Source organism: Salvelinus alpinus, chromosome 11 (assembly GCF_045679555.1).
Source record: "Salvelinus alpinus chromosome 11, SLU_Salpinus.1, whole genome shotgun sequence".
In the NCBI taxonomy this organism is placed as follows: Eukaryota; Metazoa; Chordata; class Actinopteri; order Salmoniformes; family Salmonidae; genus Salvelinus; species Salvelinus alpinus.
Window position 1 is genome coordinate 10,288,808 of NC_092096.1, and position 22,543 is coordinate 10,311,350.

Genomic DNA, 22,543 nt, shown 5'->3' on the forward strand with positions numbered 1-22,543 from the left:
ACACTGGCTTCATCCCATTCTTTAACTTCTGGTTGGATAGTTCCATCTGAGCCACTGGCTTCATTCCATTCTTTAACTTCTGGTTGGATAGTTCCGTCTGAGACACTGGCTTCATCCCATTCTTTAACTTCTGGTTGGATAGTTCCATCTGAACCGCTGGCTTCATCCCATTCTTTAACTTCTGGTTGGATAGTTCCATCTGAGCCACTGGCTTCATCCCATTCTTTAACTTCTGGTTGGATAGTTCCGTCTGAGACACTGGCTTCATCCCATTCCTTAACTTCTGGTTGGATAGTTCCATCTGAGACACTGGCTTCATCCCATTCTTTAACTTCTGGTTGGATAGTTCCGTCTGAGACACTGGCTTCATCCCATTCTTTAACTTCTGGTTGGATAGTTCCATCTGAACCGCTGGCTTCATCCCAATCTTTAACTTCTGGTTGGATAGTTCCATCTGAGCCACTGGCTTCATCCCATTCTTTAACTTCTGGTTGGATAGTTCCATCTGACTCACTGGCTTCATCCCATTCTTTAACTTCTGGTTGGATAGTTACATCTGACTCACTGGCTTCATCCCATTCTTTAACTTCTGGTTGGATAGTTCCATCTGAACCACTGGCTTCATCCCATTCTTTACCTTCTGGTTGGATAGTTCCGTCTGAGACACTGGCTTCATCCCATTCTTTAACTTCTGGTTGGATAGTTCCATCTGAACCGCTGGCTTCATCCCATTCTTTAACTTCTGGTTGGATAGTTCTATCTGAACCGCTGGCTTCATCCCATTCTTTAACTTCTGGTTGGATAGTTCCATCTGAACCACTGGCTTCATCCCATTCTTTAACTTCTGGTTGGATAGTTCCATCTGAAACACTGGCTTCATCCCATTCTTTAACTTCTGGTTGGATAGTTCCATCTGAACCACTGGCTTCATCCCATTCTTTAACTTCTGGTTGGATAGTTCCATCTGAGACACTGGCTTCATCCCATTCTTTAACTTCTGGTTGGATAGTTCCATCTGAACCGCTGGCTTCATCCCATTCTTTAACTTCTGGTTGGATAGTTCCATCTGAGCCACTGGCTTCATCCCATTCTTTAACTTCTGGTTGGATAGTTCCGTCTGAGACACTGGCTTCATCCCATTCTTTAACTTCTGGTTGGATAGTTCCATCTGAGCCACTGGCTTCATCCCATTCCTTAACTTCTGGTTGGATAGTTCCGTCTGAGACACTGGCTTCATCCCATTCCTTAACTTCTGGTTGGATAGTTCCATCTGAACCACTGGCTTCATCCCATTCTTTAACTTCTGGTTGGATAGTTCCATCTGAACCACTGGCTTCATCCCATTCTTTAACTTCTGGTTGGATAGTTACATCTGACTCACTGGCTTCATCCCATTCTTTAACTTCTGGTTGGATAGTTACATCTGACTCACTGGCTTCATCCCATTCTTTAACTTCTGGTTGGATAGTTCCATCTGAACCACTGGCTTCATCCCATTCTTTACCTTCTGGTTGGATAGTTCCGTCTGAGACACTGGCTTCATCCCATTCTTTAACTTCTGGTTGGATAGTTCCATCTGAGACACTGGCTTCATCCCATTCTTTAACTTCTGGTTGAGCTGGAGGCAGGTTAATAGACTATTTTATTCTGTTTCAAAAGTGATATTGAATTGTGTTTGGTTGTCAACGCAACCAAATATCAACATTTGATTGAACAATATGAATTAAAATGAATATACAGTGTCATAAGGAAAGTATTCACATATTTTTCCACATTTTGTTACGTTCCAGCCTTATTCTAAAACGGATCCCCTCAATCTACCCACAATGCCCCATAATGACAAAGCAACACACAGGTTTTTATAAAAATATCACATTTACGTAAGTATTCAGACTCTTTACTCAGTACTTTGTTGAAGCACCTTTCGCAGCGATTACAGCTTTGAGTCTTCTTGGGTATGACGCTATAAGCTTGGTACACCTGTATTTGGGGAGTTTCTCACATTCTTCTCTGCAGATCCTCTCGAGCTCTGTCAGATTGGATGGGGAACGTCGAGATATTCGTTCGGGTTCAAGTCTGGCTGGGCCACTCAAGGACATTCAGAGACTTGTCCCGAAGCCACTCCTGCGTTGTCTTGGCTGTGCTTAGGGTCGTTGTCATGTTTGAAGATGAACCTTCACCCCCAGTCTAAGGTCCTGAGCGCTCTGGAGCAGGGTTTCTCTGTTCATCTTTCCCTCAATCCTGAGTAGTCTCCCAGTCCCTGCCGCTGAAAAACATCCTCACAGCATGATGCTGCCACCACCATGCTTCACCGTAGGGATGGTGCCAGGTTTCCTCCAGACGTGACGCTTGGCATTCAGACCAAAAAGAGTTCAATTTTGGTTTCATCAGACCATAGAATCTTGTTTCTCATGGTCTTAGTCCTTTAGGTTACGTTTGACATGTGCCTTTTACTGAGCTTACGTCGGGCCACTCTACCATAAAGGCCTGATTGGTGGAGCGCTGCAGAGATGGTTTTCCTTCTGGAAGGTTCTCCCATCTCCACAGAGGAACTCTGGAGCTCTGTCAGAGTGACCATCAGGTTCTTGGTCACCTCCCTGACCAAGGCCCTTCTCCCCCGATTGCTCAATTTGCAAACATTCCTAAAAACCTGTTTTCGCTTTGCCATTATGGGGTATTGTGTGTAGATTAATGAGGGGGGGGGGGGAATTGATTCAATTTAAAAATTAGGCTGTAACATAATAAAATGTGGAAAATGTCAAGGGGTCTGAATACATTCTGAATGCACTGTACGTTACTATAAGGGGAAAATGCTCCATATCCCATGGAATGAAACAATATGACCTTATTTTTCATTGCATCCCGCTACCCCATAGGATTACTGATAACTGGCTTGTCCAAATGTTGTTGTATCGTCTGTCTGGTTGAGTATTGTCCTGTCAATCATCCTCCATTTTTTTATGGTTGTCTCGTCACTGTCATTATCATGTTGTTTTTATGGTGTTTTTATGGTTTATTTTGGTAAATATTTTTCTTAACTCTTCTTGAACTGCATTGTTGGTTAAGGGCTGTAAGCGTTTCACGGCAAGGTCACGTTGCATTTGGCACATGTCACAAATAAAAGTTTGATTTGATTTTGAAGTAGATAAACACAAATGAACAGTAAATATGACACTCACAAAAGTTCCAAAAGAATAAAGACATTTCAACATTTTTGGGTTGGAGGGTTTGTATTTTGTCCTGTAGTTCATTCAATGTAATTGGAGAATCCAGTGGGTTCTGGTAGTCTTTAATAGTTGATTCTAAGATTTGTATTTGATCATGTTTTTACTGTTTGTTCTTTGTTATAGAGCCAAAAAGATTGTAAAAGTGCTTTATAGATAACTCTTCATCTTGTTTGTTTAGTGTTTTCCAGAAGAAAAAAAATCTCTCTCTCTGCCTCTGTCTCTCTCTCAAGGATGCACAGTGGCAAGCACAGACACACACACACACACACACACACACACACACACACACACACACACACACACACACACACACACACACACACACACACACACACACACACACACACACACACACACACACACACACACACAGTGGTTGGTTGAGGTACATTAGAGGTGTGTTGTGCCTGGTCTAGCAGACATCCCAGTTCACAGTAGTCCAGTACCGCCCTCTAGTGGTGTTCAGTTGAATCTCATGACCTGCCGCTGGTGTTTCCACCACTACTGTTCTGGTAGTTCTAGTTAGAGACCTTTAAAATGGATTCATCCCTGTTAACCACTATTATACCATGGTGAAATCTCAAAAGGAGCCCTATTCCCTATATAGTGCACTACTTTAGACCAGAGCCCTATTCCCTATATAGTGCACTACTAGACCAGAGCCCTATTCCCTATATAGTGCACTACTTTAGACCAGAGCCCTATTCCCTATATAGTGCACTACTTTAGACCAGAGCCCTATTCCCCATATAGTGCACAACTTTACACCATAGCCCTATTCCCTATATAGTGCACTACTTTAGACCAGAGTCCTATTCCCTATATAGTGCACTACTTTAGACCAGAGCCCTATTCCCTATATAGTGCACAACTTTAGACCAGAGCCCTATTCCCTATATAGTGCACTACTTTAGACCAGAGCTCATAAGGCCTACCCTGCTCCCTACACTCCCACCCTAGCCCTTTTGTAGGGGTCCACCCTACACCTCCCACCCTAGCCCTGTAGTAGGGGTCCACCCTACACCTCCCACCCTAGCCCTGTAGTAGGGGTCCACCCTACACCTCCCACCCTAGCCCTGTTGTAGGGGTCCACACCCTGTCCCTGTTCTTGTCAGGAATGTGGAGAATGTTGTGTCCACAGTAGGGGGCCTTTCTCCCAGGCCCCGGGAGACCAGTCTGCTGGCTAATGACTGACCAGATGACTGACCAGACTATCAGAGTGTTAAACCAGGGATTGACTCCAGTGTCTGTGTTGCTGAAAACCCAGCTCATTCTCTCTTTCTCTCCCTCTCCACCCCTCTCTCTCTCTCCCCCTCTCCACCCCTCTCTCTCCCTCTCTCCCCTCTCTCCACCCCTCTCTCCCCTCTCTCCACCCCTCTCTCCCCTCTCCACTCCTCTCTCTCTCTCCCCCTCTCCACCCCTCTCTCTCTCCCCCTCTCCACCCCTCTCTCTCCCGCTCCACCCCTCTCTCTCTCTCTCTCTCCCTCTCCACCCCTCTCTCCCTCTCCACCCCTCTCTCTCTCTCCACCCCTCTCTCTCTCTCCACCCCTCTCTCTCTCTCCACCCCCCTCTCTCTCCACCCCTCTCTCTCTCCACCCCTCTCCACCCCTCTCTCTCTCCACCCCTCTCGCTCTCCACCCCTCTCTCCCTCTCCACCCCTCTCTCCCTCTCCACCCCTCTCTCTCTCTCCACCCCTCTCTCTCTCTCCACCCCTCTCTCTCTCTCCACCCCTCTCTCTCTCTCCACCCCTCTCTCTCTCTCCACCCCTCTCTCTCTCTCCACCCCTCTCTCTCTCCACCCCTCTCTCTCTCTCCACCCCTCTCTCTCCACCCCCCTGAATTATTGCTTATCTTGCCAACATATGATGTTCATTATAGCTTATAGAAGTGAATGTTTATTTCTTCAATAGAGAAAATCGTCATGTAAAGAAACATTTGAGTGAATGCTGGTTAAGAAACCGTTGTCGCAATTCAATACATGGAAATGTAAGGGGGGGGGGGATACATACTACAATGGTAATATAATAATCAGCATACAGAATAAAATGGTGCTCTCCAAAATAGAGGATTTGTCTGGATAACAACAACTACAAAAACATCATGCATTGACAGAGTGATCTTCACAAGCCAACTTGTCATAGAGAGAACAGAATGTAGCAGCTAACTACACAGGACGTAGCAGCTAACTACACAGGACATAGAGAACAGAATGTAGCAGCTAACTACACAGGACAGAGAGAACAGAATGTACCAGCTAACTACACAGGACACAGAGAACAGAATGTAGCAGCTAACTACACAGGACAGAGAGAACAGAATGTAGCAGCTAACTACACAGGACAGAGAGAACAGAATGTAGCAGCTAACTACACAGGACAGAGAGAACAGAATGTAGCAGCTAACTACACAGGACATAGAGAACAGAATGTAGCAGCTAACTACACAGGACATAGAGAACAGAATGTAGCAGCTAACTACACAGGACAGAGAGAACAGAATGTAGCAGCTAACTACACAGGACAGAGAGAACAGAATGTAGCAGCTAACTACACAGGACATATAGAACAGAATGTAGCAGCTAACTACACAGGACATAGAGAACAGAATGTACCAGCTAACTACACAGGACATAGAGAACAGAATGTAGCAGCTAACTACACAGGACAGAGAGAACAGAATGTAGCAGCTAACTACACAGGACAGAGAGAACAGAATGTACCAGCTAACTACACAGGACAGAGAGAACAGAATGTAGCAGCTAACTACACAGGACAGAGAGAACAGAATGTACCAGCTAACTACACAGGACATAGAGAACAGAATGTAGCAGCTAACTACACAGGACAGAGAGAACAGAATGTAGCAGCTAACTACACAGGACAGAGAGAACAGAATGTAGCAGCTAACTACACAGGACAGAGAGAACAGAATGTAGCAGCTAACTACACAGGACATAGAGAACAGAATGTAACAGCTAACTACACAGGACAGAGAGAACAGAATGTAGCAGCTAACTACACAGGACAGAGAGAACAGAATGTAGCAGCTAACTACACAGGACAGAGAGAACAGAATGTAGCAGCTAACTACACAGGACATAGAGAACAGAATGTAGCAGCTAACTACACAGGACATAGAGAACAGAATGTAGCAGCTAACTACACAGGACAGAGAGAACAGAATGTAGCAGCTAACTACACAGGACAGAGAGAACAGAATGTAGCAGCTAACTACACAGGACAGAGAGAACAGAATGTACCAGCTAACTACACAGGACATAGAGAACAGAATGTAGCAGCTAACTACACAGGACAGAGAGAACAGAATGTAGCAGCTAACTACACAGGACAGAGAGAACAGAATGTAGCAGCTAACTACACAGGACATAGAGAACAGAATGTAGCAGCTAACTACACAGGACAGAGAGAACAGAATGTAGCAGCTAACTACACAGGACAGAGAGAACAGAATGTAGCAGCTAACTACACATGACAGAGAGAACAGAATGTAGCAGCTAACTACACAGGACAGAGAGAACAGAATGTACCAGCTAACTACACAGGACAGAGAGAACAGAATGTAGTAGCTAACTACACAGGACAGAGAGAACAGAATGTAGCAGCTAACTACACAGGACATAGAGAACAGAATGTACCAGCTAACTACACAGGACAGAGAGAACAGAATGTAGCAGCTAACTACACAGGACAGAGAGAACAGAATGTAGCAGCTAACTACACAGGACAGAGAGAACAGAATGTAGCAGCTAACTACACAGGACATCTATTTTACAGACGTTTCAGTCTTGTCACAGCTAACAAACAGCTCTCTCTCACACCACTCCAACACACAGCATGGTCAGTCCAGACACCACAGAGACGAGGCATGCCTCCTAAATAGTACACTATCCTTATACAGGGCCCACAGGGCTCTGGTCAGAAGTAGTGCAACTCTAGACGAAATAGGGACTCAGTCGAGGCCTGATCTATAGTCATTGACGTTGGGATTGTGCTCGTCTCAGCAGACCAGGCCGTAGCAATCCTGTATAGCTAAAACAAGTATCCTCCTTATTAGCAGTGCTGAAGGCAGAGTCCCCCAGGGCTGTGTCTCGGCACCCCTAAAGATTGACGGTTCCATGGTAGAACAGGCCTGTAGATTGAAGGTTCCATGGTAGAACAGGCCTGTAGAGTGATGGTTCCATAATAGAACAGGTCTGTAGATTGAAGGTTCCATGGTAGAACAGGCCTGTAGATTGACGGTTCCATGGTAGAACAGGCCTGTAGATTGAAGGTTCCTTGGTAGAACAGGCCTGTAGAGTGACAGTTCCATGGTAGAACAGGCCTGTAGATTGACGGTTCCATGGTAGAACAGGCCTGTAGATTGAAGGTTCCATGGTAGAACAGGCCTGTAGAGTGACAGTTCCATGGTAGAACAGGCCTGTAGAGTGACGGTTCCATGGTAGAACAGGCCTGTAGAGTGACGGTTCCATGGTAGAACAGGCCTGTAGATTGAGGGTTCCATGGTAGAACAGGCCTGTAGAGTGACGGTTCCATGGTAGAACAGGCCTGTAGATTGAAGGTTCCATGGTAGAACAGGCCTGTAGATTGAAGGTTCCATGGTAGAACAAGCCTGTAGATTGAAGGTTCCATGGTAGAACAGGCCTGTAGAGTGACGGTTCCATGGTAGAACAGGCCTGTAGAGTGACGGTTCCATGGTAGAACAGGCCTGTAGATTGAGGGTTCCATGGTAGAACAGGCCTGTAGAGTGACGGTTCCATGGTAGAACAGGCCTGTAGATTGAAGGTTCCATGGTAGAACAGGCCTGTAGATTGAAGGTTCCATGGTAGAACAAGCCTGTAGATTGAAGGTTCCATGGTAGAACAGGCCTGTAGATTGAAGGTTCCATGGTAGAACAGGCCTGTAGATTGATGGTTTTGAGTTAGAACATCACTGTAGGTTGACAGTTCTATGTAAAACAGACTATCTATCTATGCTGCATGCCTGTTCTTAGTGTGTGACTGAAGGAGGGGGAGTTTGGGGGAAGGAGTTGGTCTGGTCATGGTGATTCTGGGCAGAGCTCCTCCTGGACCCTGAGATCCAGACAGCTGCACGGTATGGGCTGGCAGAGTACTGCAGGGGGTCTGGAGGGTATGCACCTGAGGAACCTGGGACATTATCTGTCTATCTACCGGTCTGTCTACCTGTGTGTCTATATGGTCTCCCTCTGAGGCTTTCTCCAGAAGCTGAGCCAGGGGGGTGGGGGAGTGGAGAACCTGGCGACAGAGGTGCTCTTTGAACCCTGTAAAGGGCTCCAGTAACCCAGGCTGGACTGGGACCGGGGGTGGGACACACCCCTCCTCCTCCTCCTCCCACAGACACCCCAACGTTGTCCCCCGTCTCCCCCAGTCCCTCAGCCTCCTTGTGTTGGAGATGGGTAGTCTTCTCAGGGCTGGTTTCAGGGGACGGATGGGGCAACGCTGGAGCTGAGACTGGGACTGTGGCTGTCTCAGGTTGCTGCTGTTCTCTGCCTTGGACCATGTGATGCTCAGTCTGATCAACAGCATCTCTCCTCTCCCCTGGGTTGGAGCCATTGGTTCAGTCCACTCAGTCCTTCCTTGGTTTAATGCCTTTGGATCGGTCCACTCAGAGGAGTATGGAGGGGGGTTATCTCTCAGAAGGTGTGGCTGGAATCTGTATACTTTCTCAGGACCGATGGTGTTAGATATAGCGCAGGTGGATGTAGAAGACAGGACTCTGGGATACAGGGCTTTTCTATCTTCCTCTGCCTTTCTGGTTTGTGTTTCGTTGTCAGGGGTGATCGGGTACACGGCCTGCAGCACGGGGCTGTGGAACGTGATGCGTTGGGTCTTGGGCGGAGGTTGATCAGAAATGATCTTGGACATGGTCACAACAGGTACTTCGAGGAGGTCCTCATTATTAAAACTCTTCGTCAGACCAACAGTCTTCTTCTCTGGAAGTCCAGGGGGAATGTCTCCCTGCTTCGTCAGACCAACAGTCTTCTTCTCTGGAAGTCCAGGGGGAACGTCTCCCTGCTTCGTCAGACCAACAGTCTTCTTCTCTGGAAGTCCAGGGGGAACGTCTCCCTTCTTCTCAGGCCTACAGCAACAGGTGATAGACAAAATGTGAATTGAGACTGAGAATTCAGTCTTACCATCATGCAAAGCAGAGAGATACAGAGACAACAGGGACATTGTAGGTGCTCTGATTTCTAACATGTTTAAAGGGATTTCATATTTTCTCTCTCTGTGAGAAATGGCTGGCATTTCTAGTATAATATGTTGTACATTGACATTTATGTCAGAGTCAGTTTGCAGAGTGAACACAGCAGCACGGTGTATTCTCCTAAACAAGCTCACGTTGTTATTTTATACCCCTGGAGAGATCCATCCTCCTGTTTAATGAATTGTTCTGAATCTTCTCATTATCGTGTTAAGGGTGGACATCTCAATTCCATAAAAGACCAATAAAATATTGCATCACCAGCAGTTTGTTCGTTCCACTAATGATGCTTTGACATTTTAACTTTATTCAAAAGGAACACCGAAACTACAATATCACTTATAGTAAATGGATTATTTTGGGCAAAAATGGAGACATAACAAAATGTACTCTGGTAAACCCGAGGTGATGTAGATAGTATTAAATTAAGAACCTCATTTCAGGCTTTACGAGAAAGCTAGCCCTCCGTATTGGCTGTTTGACAGAAAGCTAGCCCTCCGTATCGGCTGTTTGACAGAAAGCTAGCCCTCCGTATTGGCTGTTTGACAGAAAGCTAGCCCTCCGTATCGGCTGTTTGACAGAAAGCTAGCCCTCCGTATTGGCTGTTTGACAGAAAGTTAGCCCTCCGTATTGGCTGTTTGACAGAAAACTAGCCCTCCGTATCGGCTGTTTGACAGAAAGCTAGCCCTCCGTATCGGCTGTTTGACAGAAAACTAGCCCTCCGTATCGGCTGTTTGACAGAAAACTAGCCCTCCGTATCGGCTGTTTGACAGAAAACTAGCCCTCCGTATCGGCTGTTTGACAGAAAGCTAGTCCTCCGTATCGGCTGTTTGACAGAAAGCTAGTCCTCCGTATCGGCTGTTTGACAGAAAGCTAGCCCTCCGTATTGGCTGTTTGACAGAAAGCTAGCCCTCCGTATCGGCTGTTTGACAGAAAGCTAGTCCTCCGTATCGGCTGTTTGACAGAAAGCTAGCCCTCCGTATCGGCTGTTTGACAGAAAGCTAGCCCTCCGTATTGACTGTTTGACAGAAAGCTAGCCCTCCCTATTGGCTGTTTGACAGAAAGCTAGCCCTCCCTATCGGCTGTTTGACAGAAAGCTAGCCCTCCCTATCGGCTGTTTGACAGAAAGCTAGCCCTCCGTATTGACTGTTTGACAGAAAGCTAGCCCTCCGTATTGGCTGTTTGACAGAAAGCTAGCCCTCCCTATTGGCTGTTTGACAGAAAGCTAGCCCTCCCTATTGGCTGTTTGACAGAAAGCTAGCCCTCCCTATCGGCTGTTTGACAGAAAGCTAGCCCTCCGTATTGGCTGTTTGACAGAAAGCTAGCCCTCCCTATTGGCTGTTTGACAGAAAGCTAGCCCTCCGTATCGGCTGTTTGACAGAAAACTAGCCCTCCGTATTGTCTGTTTGACAGAAAGCTAGCCCTCCGTATTGTCTGTTTGACAGAAAGCTAGCCCTCCGTATTGGCTGTTTGACAGAAAGCTAGCCCTCCCTATCGGCTGTTTGACAGAAAGCTAGCCCTCCGTATCGGCTGTTTGACAGAAAGCTAGCCCTCCGTATTGGCTGTTTGACAGAAAGCTAGCCCTCCCTATTGGCTGTTTGACAGAAAGCTAGCCCTCCGTATCGGCTGTTTGACAGAAAACTAGCCCTCCGTATTGTCTGTTTGACAGAAAGCTAGCCCTCCGTATTGTCTGTTTGACAGAAAACTAGCCCTCCGTATTGTCTGTTTGACAGAAAGCTAGCCCTCCGTATTGTCTGTTTGACAGAAAGCTAGCCCTCCGTATTGGCTGTTTGACAGAAAGCTAGCCCTCCGTATCGGCTGTTTGACAGAAAGCTAGCCCTCCGTATCGGCTGTTTGACAGAAAGCTAGCCCTCCGTATCGGCTGTTTGACAGAAAGCTAGTCCTCCGTATTGGCTGTTTGACAGAAAGCTAGCCCTCCGTATTGGCTGTTTGACAGAAAGCTAGCCCTCCGTATTGGCTGTTTGACAGAAAGCTAGCCCTCCGTATCGGCTGTTTGACAGAAAACTAGCCCTCCGTATTGTCTGTTTGACAGAAAGCTAGCCCTCCGTATTGTCTGTTTGACAGAAAACTAGCCCTCCGTATTGTCTGTTTGACAGAAAGCTAGCCCTCCGTATTGTCTGTTTGACAGAAAGCTAGCCCTCCGTATTGGCTGTTTGACAGAAAGCTAGCCCTCCGTATTGGCTGTTTGACAGAAAGCTAGCCCTCCGTATCGGCTGTTTGACAGAAAGCTAGCCCTCCGTATCGGCTGTTTGACAGAAAGCTAGTCCTCCGTATTGGCTGTTTGACAGAAAGCTAGCCCTCCGTATTGGCTGTTTGACAGAAAGCTAGCCCTCCGTATTGGCTGTTTGACAGAAAGCTAGCCCTCCGTATCGGCTGTTTGACAGAAAGCTAGCCCTCCGTATTGGCTGTTTGACAGAAAGCTAGCCCTCCGTATTGTCTGTTTGACAGAAAGCTAGCCCTCCGTATTGGCTGTTTGACAGAAAGCTAGCCCTCCCTATCGGCTGTTTGACAGAAAGCTAGCCCTCCGTATTGTCTGTTTGACAGAAAGCTAGCCCTCCGTATTGGCTGTTTGACAGAAAGCTAGCCCTCCCTATCGGCTGTTTGACAGAAAGCTAGCCCTCCGTATTGGCTGTTTGACAGAAAGCTAGCCCTCCCTATTGGCTGTTTGACAGAAAGCTAGCCCTCCGTATCGGCTGTTTGACAGAAAACTAGCCCTCCGTATTGTCTGTTTGACAGAAAGCTAGCCCTCCGTATTGTCTGTTTGACAGAAAACTAGCCCTCCGTATTGTCTGTTTGACAGAAAGCTAGCCCTCCGTATTGTCTGTTTGACAGAAAGCTAGCCCTCCGTATTGGCTGTTTGACAGAAAGCTAGCCCTCCGTATTGGCTGTTTGACAGAAAGTTAGCCCTCCGTATCGGCTGTTTGACAGAAAGCTAGCCCTCCGTATCGGCTGTTTGACAGAAAGCTAGTCCTCCGTATTGGCTGTTTGACAGAAAGCTAGCCCTCCGTATTGGCTGTTTGACAGAAAGCTAGCCCTCCGTATTGGCTGTTTGACAGAAAGTTAGCCCTCCGTATCGGCTGTTTGACAGAAAGCTAGCCCTCCGTATCGGCTGTTTGACAGAAAGCTAGCCCTCCGTATCGGCTGTTTGACAGAAAGCTAGTCCTCCGTATTGGCTGTTTGACAGAAAGCTAGCCCTCCGTATTGGCTGTTTGACAGAAAGCTAGCCCTCCGTATTGGCTGTTTGACAGAAAGCTAGCCCTCCGTATCGGCTGTTTGACAGAAAGCTAGCCCTCCGTATCGGCTGTTTGACAGAAAGTTAGCCCTCCGTATTGGCTGTTTGACAGAAAGCTAGCCCTCCGTATCGGCTGTTTGACAGAAAGTTAGCCCTCCGTATCGGCTGTTTGACAGAAAGCTAGCCCTCCGTATCGGCTGTTTGCATTCCAGAAGCACTTCCTCCTATTTATTTCATATTGAGCCACTTTACGCCCATTTTATTAGTCCAACTGCGTTCCATGCTAGAGATGATTGTGGTGTGTGTGTGTCTGTGTGTGTGTGTGTAATCTGCATGGCCCTCACAACTCTCCAGTTCCACTCAGGCTCTTAACCTCTCTCTCTCTCTAGCTGCTCTCTCCCTCTGTCTCGCACCAAAGAGATAAATGAATGTCGCAGAGCTCCTCTCCCCCTGCCTCAGGCAGCAGACTAACCAGCCTTTAAATCATTAATAAGCAGAAAATGAGGCTGCATATGTCTGCTGCCGGAGATATTGACGAGGCACTTCTTTCTCCTCTTCACTTGATGCCGTGAATTTAACGAACAAGCCACTCATATTTAGAGGAGGTAAAGCTGTGAAAAACTGATTGCTGTACGTAGACTATACCTGTGGAGGGATGATTACTGTACGTAGACTACACCGGGGAGGGATGATTGCTGTACGAATGTAGACTATACCTGGGGAGGGATGATTTCTGTACGAATGTAGACTATACCTGGGGAGGGATGATTTCTGTACGAATGTAGACTACACCTGGGGAGGGATGATTTCTGTACGAATGTAGACTATACCTGGGGAGGGATGATTGCTGTACGAATGTAGACTATACCTGGGGAGGGATGATTGCTGTACGAATGTAGACTATACCTGGGGAGGGATGATTGCTGTACGAATGTAGACTATACCTGGGGAGGGATGATTGCTGTATATAGCCTATACCTGGGGAGGGAAGATTGTTGTATGAATGTAGACTATACCTGGGGAGGGATGATTGCTGTATGTAGACTACACCTGGGGAGGGATGATTGCTGTATGTAGACTATACCTGGGGAGGGATGATTGCTGTATGTAGACTACACCTGGGGAGGGATGATTGCTGTATGTAGACTACACCTGGGGAGGGATGATTGCTGTATGTAGACTATACCTGGGGAGGGATGATTGCTGTATGTAGACTATACCTGGGGAGGGATGATTGCTGTATGTAGACTACACCTGGGGAGGGATGATTGCTGTACGTAGACTACAACTGGGAAGGGATGATTGCTGTACATAGACTACACCTGGGGAAGGAGAAGCGTGAGACTCCATTATTAGCAGAACTGAGGCGGGGTCCCCCAGGGGTGTGTCCTGATGCCCCTTGTAGAGTTACGGTGTGAGTAGCTCCTCTTCCTCACATTGGGTCGTGAGTAATTAGTTAGAACCTACATTGAGAAAGGTATCGAACCTGTACCCAGCTGGACCTGGGGGTCTTTCCTGGTGCAGAGGCTCATGGGACCTGGTAGATTTGATGATGGGTGGAAGTCTGGAACATCTCACATAGCCAGTACCCCTCAATTCCAGACTGGCTCTATGACAAACAGAAAGACACATACACTGAGTGATAAAACATTAGGAACACCTGCTCTTTCCATTACATACTGTAGACTGACCAGGTGATTCCAGGGTGAAAGCTCTGATCCCTTATTGATGTCACTTGTTAAATCCACTTCGATCAGTGTAGATGAAGAGGAGGAGACAGGTATTAGAAGGATTTTTAAGCCTTGAGACAATTGAGACATGTGTGCCATTGTGTATGTGTGCCATTCAGAGGGTGAATGGACAAGATAAAAAATGTAAGTGCCTTTGAACGGGGTATGGTAGTAGGAGCACCGGTTTGTGTCAAGAACTGCAACGCTGCTGGGTTTTTCACACTCAACAGTTTCCTGTGTGTATCAAGAATGGTCCACCACTCAAAGGACATCCAGTCAACTTGACACAACTGTGGGAATCATTGGAGTCAACATGGGTCAGCATCCCTGTAGAACGCTTTCGACACCTTGTAGAGTCCATGCCCCGACTAATTGATGCTGTTCTGAGTGTGAAAAGAGGTTGCAACTCAATATTAGGTGTTCCTAATGTTTGGTATACACTGTGTGTACACACGGGGCTGTGGTGACTCATACTAGGCACGGGGCTGTGGTGACTCATACTAGGCACGGGGCTGTGGTGACTCATACTAGGCACGGGGCTGTGGTGACTCATACTAGGCACGGGGCCGTGGTGACTCATACTAGGCACGGGGCCGTGGTGACTCATACTAGGCACGGGGCTGTGGTGACTCATACTAGGCACGGGGCTGTGGTGACTCATACTAGGCACGGGGCTGTGGTGACTCATACTAGGCACGGGGCTGTGGTGACTCATACTAGGCACGGGGCTGTGGTGACTCATACTAGGCACGGGGCTGTGGTGACTCATACTAGGCACGGGGCTGTGGTGACTCATACTAGGCACGGGGCTGTGGTGACTCATACTAGGCACGGGGCTCTGATGACTCATACTAGGCACGGGGCTGTGGTGACTCATACTAGGCACGGGACTGTGGTGACTCATACTAGGCACGGGGCTGTGGTGAACCATACTAAGCACGGGGCTGTGGTGACTCATACTAGGCACGGGGCTGTGGTGAACCATACTAAGCACGGGGCTGTGGTGACTCATACTAGGCACGGGGCTGTGGTGACTCATACTAGGCACGGGGCTGTGGTGACTCATACTAGGCACGGGGCTGTGGTGAACCATACTAGACACGGGGCTGTGGTGACTCATACTAGGCACGGGGCTGTGTTGACTCATACTAGGCACGGGGCTCTGTTGACTCATACTAGGCACGGGGCTGTGGTGACTCATACTAGGCACGGGACTGTGGTGACTCATACTAGGCACGGGGCTGTGGTGAACCATACTAAGCACGGGGCTGTGGTGACTCATACTAGGCACGGGGCTGTGGTGAACCATACTAAGCACGGGGCTGTGGTGACTCATACTAGGCACGGGGCTGTGGTGACTCATACTAGGCACGGGGCTGTGGTGACTCATACTAGGCACGGGGCTGTGGTGAACCATACTAGACACGGGGCTGTGGTGACTCATACTAGGCACGGGGCTGTGTTGACTCATACTAGGCACGGGGCTCTGTTGACTCATACTAGACACTGGGCTGTGGTGAACCATACTAGGCACGGGGCTGTGGTGACTCATACTAGGCACGGGGCTGTGGTGACTCATACTAGGCACGGGGCTGTGGTGACTCATACTAGGCACGGGGCTGTGGTGACTCATACTAGACACGGGGCTGTGGTGACTCATACTAGGCACGGGGCTGTGCTGACTCATACTAGACACTGGGCTGTGGTGAACCATACTAGGCACGGGGCTGTGGTGACTCATACTAGGCACGGGGCTGTGGTGACTCATACTAGGCACGGGGCTGTGGTGACTCATAGTAGACACGGGGCTGTGGTGACTCATACTAGGCACGGGGCTGTGGTGACTCATACTAAGCACGGTGCTGTGGTGACTCATACTAGGCACGGGGCTGTGGTGAACCATACTAAGCACGGGGCTGTGGTGACTCATATATGATCTCAATATAACCCCATGTCTATATAACCCCATGTCTATGAGTCAATATAACCCCATGTCTATGAGTCAATATAACCCCATGTCTATGAGTCAATATAACCCCATGTCTATGAGTCAATATAACCCCATGTCAATATAACCCCATGTCTATATAAATATTGACTCCAGTTCAATCCAAAGCATTTCCCCTCAGGGACAGGAAGTGTTGCATGTGGAGGAGTGGCCTTGATAGAAACATGTCAATAAAAGCATTGAGGAGGTACCTGGGGTCAGGATGAATCTTAGTGACAGGGGGCAGTCTGAGCTCGGGGATGGTGTGTCTCTTCGGGAAGCCCCGTGACCTTTTCACCTTTGAGGCGTGACCCAGGGTGCTTCTCATACTGGGCATGCTCCGTTGGCTCAGCGTCTCTTCCTTGTCTTCCTCATCCTGGGCTCCTCTTCTCGTTCCACCAGGCACCGGGGGCAGATCTCTGGTCACATCCTGAACAAAATGAGGAAGATGAGGTGGGGGGGTGTTTGTGTTCATATGATGCTCTGTCTGAAACCCCTATCTGATCTTTCCAGATCTACAGGAAGGGCATAGAGGGTCGAAGACAGGGGGGGGCAATTTGGGATCTAACAATCAACCACTGTGTATTGATCATTTCAAGAAGTCTGTGTTTTCCCTAAACCCTATTCCAGAGTGTTAGAAGAGAGGATAGTATCTGTATGAAGATGACCTACTAGCTGCTGTTCCTGTACTTTACCTTACGGTGCTGCAGGTAGGCTGGCTCTGAGTAGTAGGAGAGGACAGGAGAAACGGTCTCTCTGTGGGGTGACTGGGTTCTCTTGATCCTGGGGAGGTGCATCTTAACGAAGTGCTGCTGATCAGAGGGCCTGTCCATAAGATACATGGATGTTTCCTCAGAATGGACAAGGAAACAGGGTTATATATATATCGTTGGTACCTATGAAGCTACATTGTACAACTTTTCTAGAACTAAACGGTGACTATCCAATCGTGATATTGTGTAGTATGTATACAACTTCCCTAAAGATAAACGTTGTTTATCCTCAACGTATATCCAATCCTGATATTCGATAACTTCTTCAGAGACATAAAAACTCATAAACTTCAAACTTTTTTTTTTTGGCATCAATTTATATCAATATATTTGTAAACACACTCACCAGACTCTTGTTGTCTTCCATGAAGTGTTTCTTTGTTCGCTCAGGATGCTGCTGTTGTCCTCATATCTACTGTAGAAGAGCCGGGAGACAGAAAATAGCTTAAAAACCTTTAAATTACGTTTCCAAACTGAGAATGAATCTAAACATTCCTATTCATTAGAATGAGTCCTTTTTTGTTGTTGTGGTAATTATTCATTCTTTCAACCCCAGCCAGCAGCACCGGTAAGATTCTATTAGTGCGGAAAGCTATTTGCATATAAATAGCATTTTGCTGCATTAATTCCAGCTCTGGGCAGAAGAAAACATGTTTAATGATTGCTTGGTTGGTAATCTGACAAACCGATTCAAGAGAAGTCTTTTAAATTAACCCACTTTGTGTTTTTTTTAAAGGTAAATTGTTGATTAAGTTTAAAATTTGCCATGAAATAACCGGTTGTATCTGGTCCACTCCTGTCTCTCTGCCAAAACACAACCTCTTAAAATACTCAGTCAAGTCATTTCAAGTGGTCCTTAACCCTCACATGAACTAGGGAATGCTGCCTACAACCTCATGATAATCACGACTATTCAGACTAAATCAGATAGCTTTGTCACACGCCAGACCTTTCCTGAGTTGAAGAACTAACTCAAATGTGTTTAGTATTTCTGCAGAATAAAGCTAATCGCATTATAGCATACGTCTACCTCAAAGACACTGGGTTAAGTTACTGTGTAAAGTTCAGTAGTGAGTCGTACCTGAGTGCTGGTCATGTCAGCCGTTGAGCAGGGTGGATAGTGGGAGGTAAAGTGTTGAGGAGGCTCCTGAGTGCCCCCTCCTACCTCTTACAGAGAACACCGTGAACTAACACTGAGGGGAGAGGTCAGCTCTGAAGCACCAGTTAAGCCAGCCCACTGCTGCTGATGGGTTCTTCTATGGGGACGGCCAAATAAAACTCAGTCTGAAGGAACGGGGACTAGTCCGTCTAAAGGAACGGGGACTTGTCCGTCTGAAGGAACGGGGACTAGTCCGTCTGAAGGAACGGGGACTAGTCCGTCTAAAGGAACGGGGACAACTCAGTCTGAAGGAACGGGGACTAGTCCGTCTGAAGGAACGGGGACTAGTCCGTCTAAAGGAACGGGGACTAGTCCGTCTAAAGGAACGGGGACTAGTCCGTCTAAAGGAACGGGGACTAGTCCGTCTAAAGGAACGGGGACTAGTCCGTCTAAAGGAACGGGGACTAGTCCGTCTGAAGGAACGGGGACTAGTCCGTCTAAAGGAACGGGGACTAGTCCGTCTAAAGGAACGGGGACTAGTCCGTCTGAAGGAACGGGGACTAGTCCGTCTGAAGGAACGGGGACTAGTCCGTCTAAAGGAACGGGGACTAGTCCGTCTGAAGGAACGGGGACTAGTCCGTCTGAAGGAACGGGGACGACTCAGTCTGAAGGAATAGGGACGACTCAGTCTGAAGGAATAGGGACTGAAGGAACAGGGACTAGTCAGTCTGAAGGAACAGGGACTAGTCAGTCTGAAGGAACAGGGACGACTCAGTCTGAAGGAATAGGGACTGAAGGAACAGGGACTAGTCAGTCTGAAGGAACAGGGACTAGTCAGTCTGAAGGAACAGGGACTACTCAGTCTAAAGGAACAGGGACCACTCAGTCTAAAGGAACAGGGACCACTCAGTCTGAAGGAACAGGGACTGAAGGAACAGGGACTGAAGGAACAGGGACTGAAGGAACAGGGACTGAAGGAACAGGGACTACTCAGTCTAAAGGAACAGGGACTACTCAGTCTGAAGGAATAGGGACTGAAGGAACAGGGACGACTCAGTCTGAAGGAATAGGGACTGAAGGAACAGGGACTAGTCAGTCTGAAGGAACAGGGACTACTCAGTCTGAAGGAACAGGGACTACTCAGTCTAAAGGAACAGGGACTACTCAGTCTAAAGGAACAGGGACCACTCAGCCTAAAGGAACAGGGACTGAAGGAACAGGGACTACTCAGTCTAAAGGAACAGGGACTACTCAGTCTAAAGGAACGGGGACTACTCAGTCTAAAGGAACAGGGACTACTCAGTCTAAAGGAACGGGGACTGCTCAGTCTAAAGGAACGGGGACTACTCAGACTGAAGGAACGGGGACTGAAGGAACAGGGACTACTCAGTCTGAAGGAACAGGGACTACTCAGACTGAAGGAACGGGTACTGAAGGAACAGGGACTACTCAGTCTGAAGGAACAGGGACGACTCAGTCTGAAGTCCATTCAAAGGGACTCTCTATTCCAATGATTCATGAGTGAGTTTCTGAGTAATACAGGGAGTACTCAGTACTGTGACGCTGTGAGGTGAACCTGATATAACAGATGTAGTGTGACCTGTTAGACCTATTACTGTGAGACATTGCATCAGAATAGATTTAGGCTACCATCATCTAGATTACCTTGAGGTTTGAAATGATTTTGCCCTTCAGGTATACCATTATCACTGATTAACAGAACATTACCTTACACTATGAACTTATTTCCTCTGACTGGTATCCAAAGCCAACCTGAGTTGAGCCCTGTGTTTGATAGATCTGTGAGTTTAGCCCTGTGTTTGAGAGGTATGTGATTTGAGGCCTGTGTTTATGACATCTGTGTTTGAGAGATCTGTGAGTTGAGCCCTGTGTTTGAGAGATCTGTGAGTTGAGCCCTGTGTTTGAGAGATCTGTGAGTTGAGCCCTGTGTTTGAGAGATATGTGAGCTGAGCCCTGTGTTTGAGAGATATGTGAGTTGAGCCCTGTGTTTGAGATATATGTGAGTTGAGCCCTGTGTTTGAGAGATCTGTGAGTTGAGCCCTGTGTTTGAGAGATATGTGAGTTGAGCCCTGTGTTTGAGAGATCTGTGTGTTTACCCCTGTGGTTGAGAGATCTGTGAGCTGAGCCCTGTGTTTGAGAGATATTTGAGTTGCGCCCTGTGTTTGAGAACCACCTCCTACTGTGATGTCTCCCAGAGGAGAGCTCTCCTAACAGGCCACACCAGAGGGACTAACCCCCTCCTACTGTGATGTCTCCCAGAGGAGAGCTCTCCTAATAGGCCACACCAGCATCACACACATTCCAGACACTACAATCATTAGCTCCCTCACATAATCCACCCAGAGCACACACTCACCAAGCATAGAGCTGTTGTTGCTAGTTCCAGCATATATAGACCATTTACAGGGAACTATCCAATGAAGTGGGACCTAAATACCTGATAGTCTTTCTCTGTCATTGTTTGGTTTTATTTACAGTTTTAAATAATGTTGTTTGGAGAGAAATAAAACCAGTTCAGTCAATGTTGTTTGGAGAGAAATCATTTTTACCTTTATTTAACTAAGCAAGTCAGTTAAGAACAAATTCATATTTACAATGATGGCCTACCAGGGAACAGTGGGTTAACTGCCTTGTTCAAGGGCAGAACAACAGATTTTTACCTTGTCAGCTTGGGGATCCGATCCAGCAACCTTTCGGTTACTGGCCCGATGTTGTAACCACTAGGCTACCTGCCGCCCCAGGTAGCCTAGTGGTTAAATAAAACCAGTTCATAAATGTCGTTTGGTTTTAATCTATAATATTTACTGGTGACCACTGCTCCCTACTGGTAAATGGCAGAATGAAGTCCAAGGACCTCAACCGAGTCAAAGGCTACGTCCCAATTGACCATCCTTCCCCTGGAAGTGTGTATACCAGTGTAAACATGCATACTTCAGGAGAAGGGTGGAGAATGGGGACACAACCTGAGGTAAAGATGTCCACTCCAGTTCTCCTTAATGAGCTAATGAAATTACCCTTCAACCATCCAAAGCCTATTAGCAGCCCTCTAATTGACCCTTCACGTTAATTAATTAATTAGCAGCGCTCTAATTGACCCTTCACGTTAATTAATTAATTAGCAGCCCTCTAATTGACCCTTCACGTTAATTAATTAATTAGCAGCCCTCTAATTGACCCTTCACGTTAATTAATTAGCAGCCCTCTAATTGACCCTTCACGTTAATTAATTAGCAGCCCTCTAATTGACCCTTCACGTTAATTAATTAATTAGCAGCCCTCTAATTGATCCTTCACGTTAATTAATTAATTAGCAGCCCTCTAATTGACCCTTCACGTTAATTAATTAATTAGCAGCCCTCTAATTGGCCCTTCACGTTAATTAATTAATTAGCTTGCTTGCTAGCGTGGAACATTAGACCCCCCTTTTCATCTGATCAGCAACAAAATGGGGACAAGTGAGACATACGTTGAGTAACTTTACAAAAGTAAATTTCTGATTCTGAAGTGGCATGTAGCCTAGCGGTTAAAGTGTTGGTCCAGTAACTAAAAAAAAGTTGCTGGTTCGAATACTTGAGCAGACGATGTGAAAAATCTGTCGATGTGCCCTTGAGCAAGGCACTTCATCTAAATTAGCTCCAGGGGTGCCGTACTACTATGGCTAAACTCTGTAAAACCACACATTTCACTGACCTATCTGGTGTATGTGACAATAAAACATTTGTATTTATTTGTCCTCCTCTCTTTTGATGATGTGGGATGTCACTGCCATCTTTGGCACGTATACGTGCTGATAGATGTACTTGTTAGGACTATAAAACTGAACAGACACGGACCGGTCGTTTAGCGTGGAGTAGCTGGTAACCTTTGCAGAGATAGATTTTCTATGATGAATGTGGTCTTTTAAAAGGTTTGGGTTTTCATCAACTGAACGTATTATCTATGTTGGGTTATGAGGCTCACTGCAGTCAGTTAATACAGCAAAGGTTTGGGTTTTGAAGAGAATCGGCACGTCTTTCACCATCTTTAGAATGGTTGGTGAGTACTGGTCTGCTGCTTGGAAGGTAGCATTATGGTACTGGTCTGCTGCTTGGAGGGTAGCATTATGGAACTGGCCTGCTGCTTGGAAGGTAGCATTATGGTACTGGCCTGCTGCTTGGAAGGTAGCATTATGGAACTGGCCTGCTGCTTGGAGGGTAGCATTATGGAACTGGCCTG

The 22,543-nt window shown here is 47.0% G+C and overlaps 1 protein-coding gene across 3 annotated transcripts; it reads right to left on the reverse strand.

The window, feature by feature from the left end:
* Nucleotides 1-5,087: 5,087 nt before the first annotated feature.
* Nucleotides 5,088-18,398, reverse strand: LOC139533569 (uncharacterized). 3 transcript variants are annotated; one of them, XM_071331710.1, is made up of 6 exons: nt 18,290-18,398; nt 17,555-17,623; nt 17,131-17,260; nt 16,648-16,865; nt 14,205-14,327; nt 5,088-9,342 (listed from the first exon to the last, which is right to left on the reverse strand). In XM_071331710.1, the coding sequence occupies exons 3-6, from the start codon at nt 17,230-17,232 to the stop codon at nt 8,214-8,216; spliced, it is 1,572 nt and encodes a 523-aa protein (XP_071187811.1). In that variant the 5' UTR covers nt 17,233-17,260; nt 17,555-17,623; nt 18,290-18,398; the 3' UTR covers nt 5,088-8,213. The 3 variants fall into 3 exon arrangements, with proteins under 3 accessions (XP_071187811.1, XP_071187812.1, XP_071187810.1); XM_071331711.1 differs by having other exon boundaries at nt 17,555-17,620; nt 18,290-18,396; XM_071331709.1 differs by lacking the exons at nt 17,555-17,623; nt 18,290-18,398 and having other exon boundaries at nt 17,131-17,547.
* Between the last annotated feature and the right edge of the window lie 4,145 nt (nt 18,399-22,543).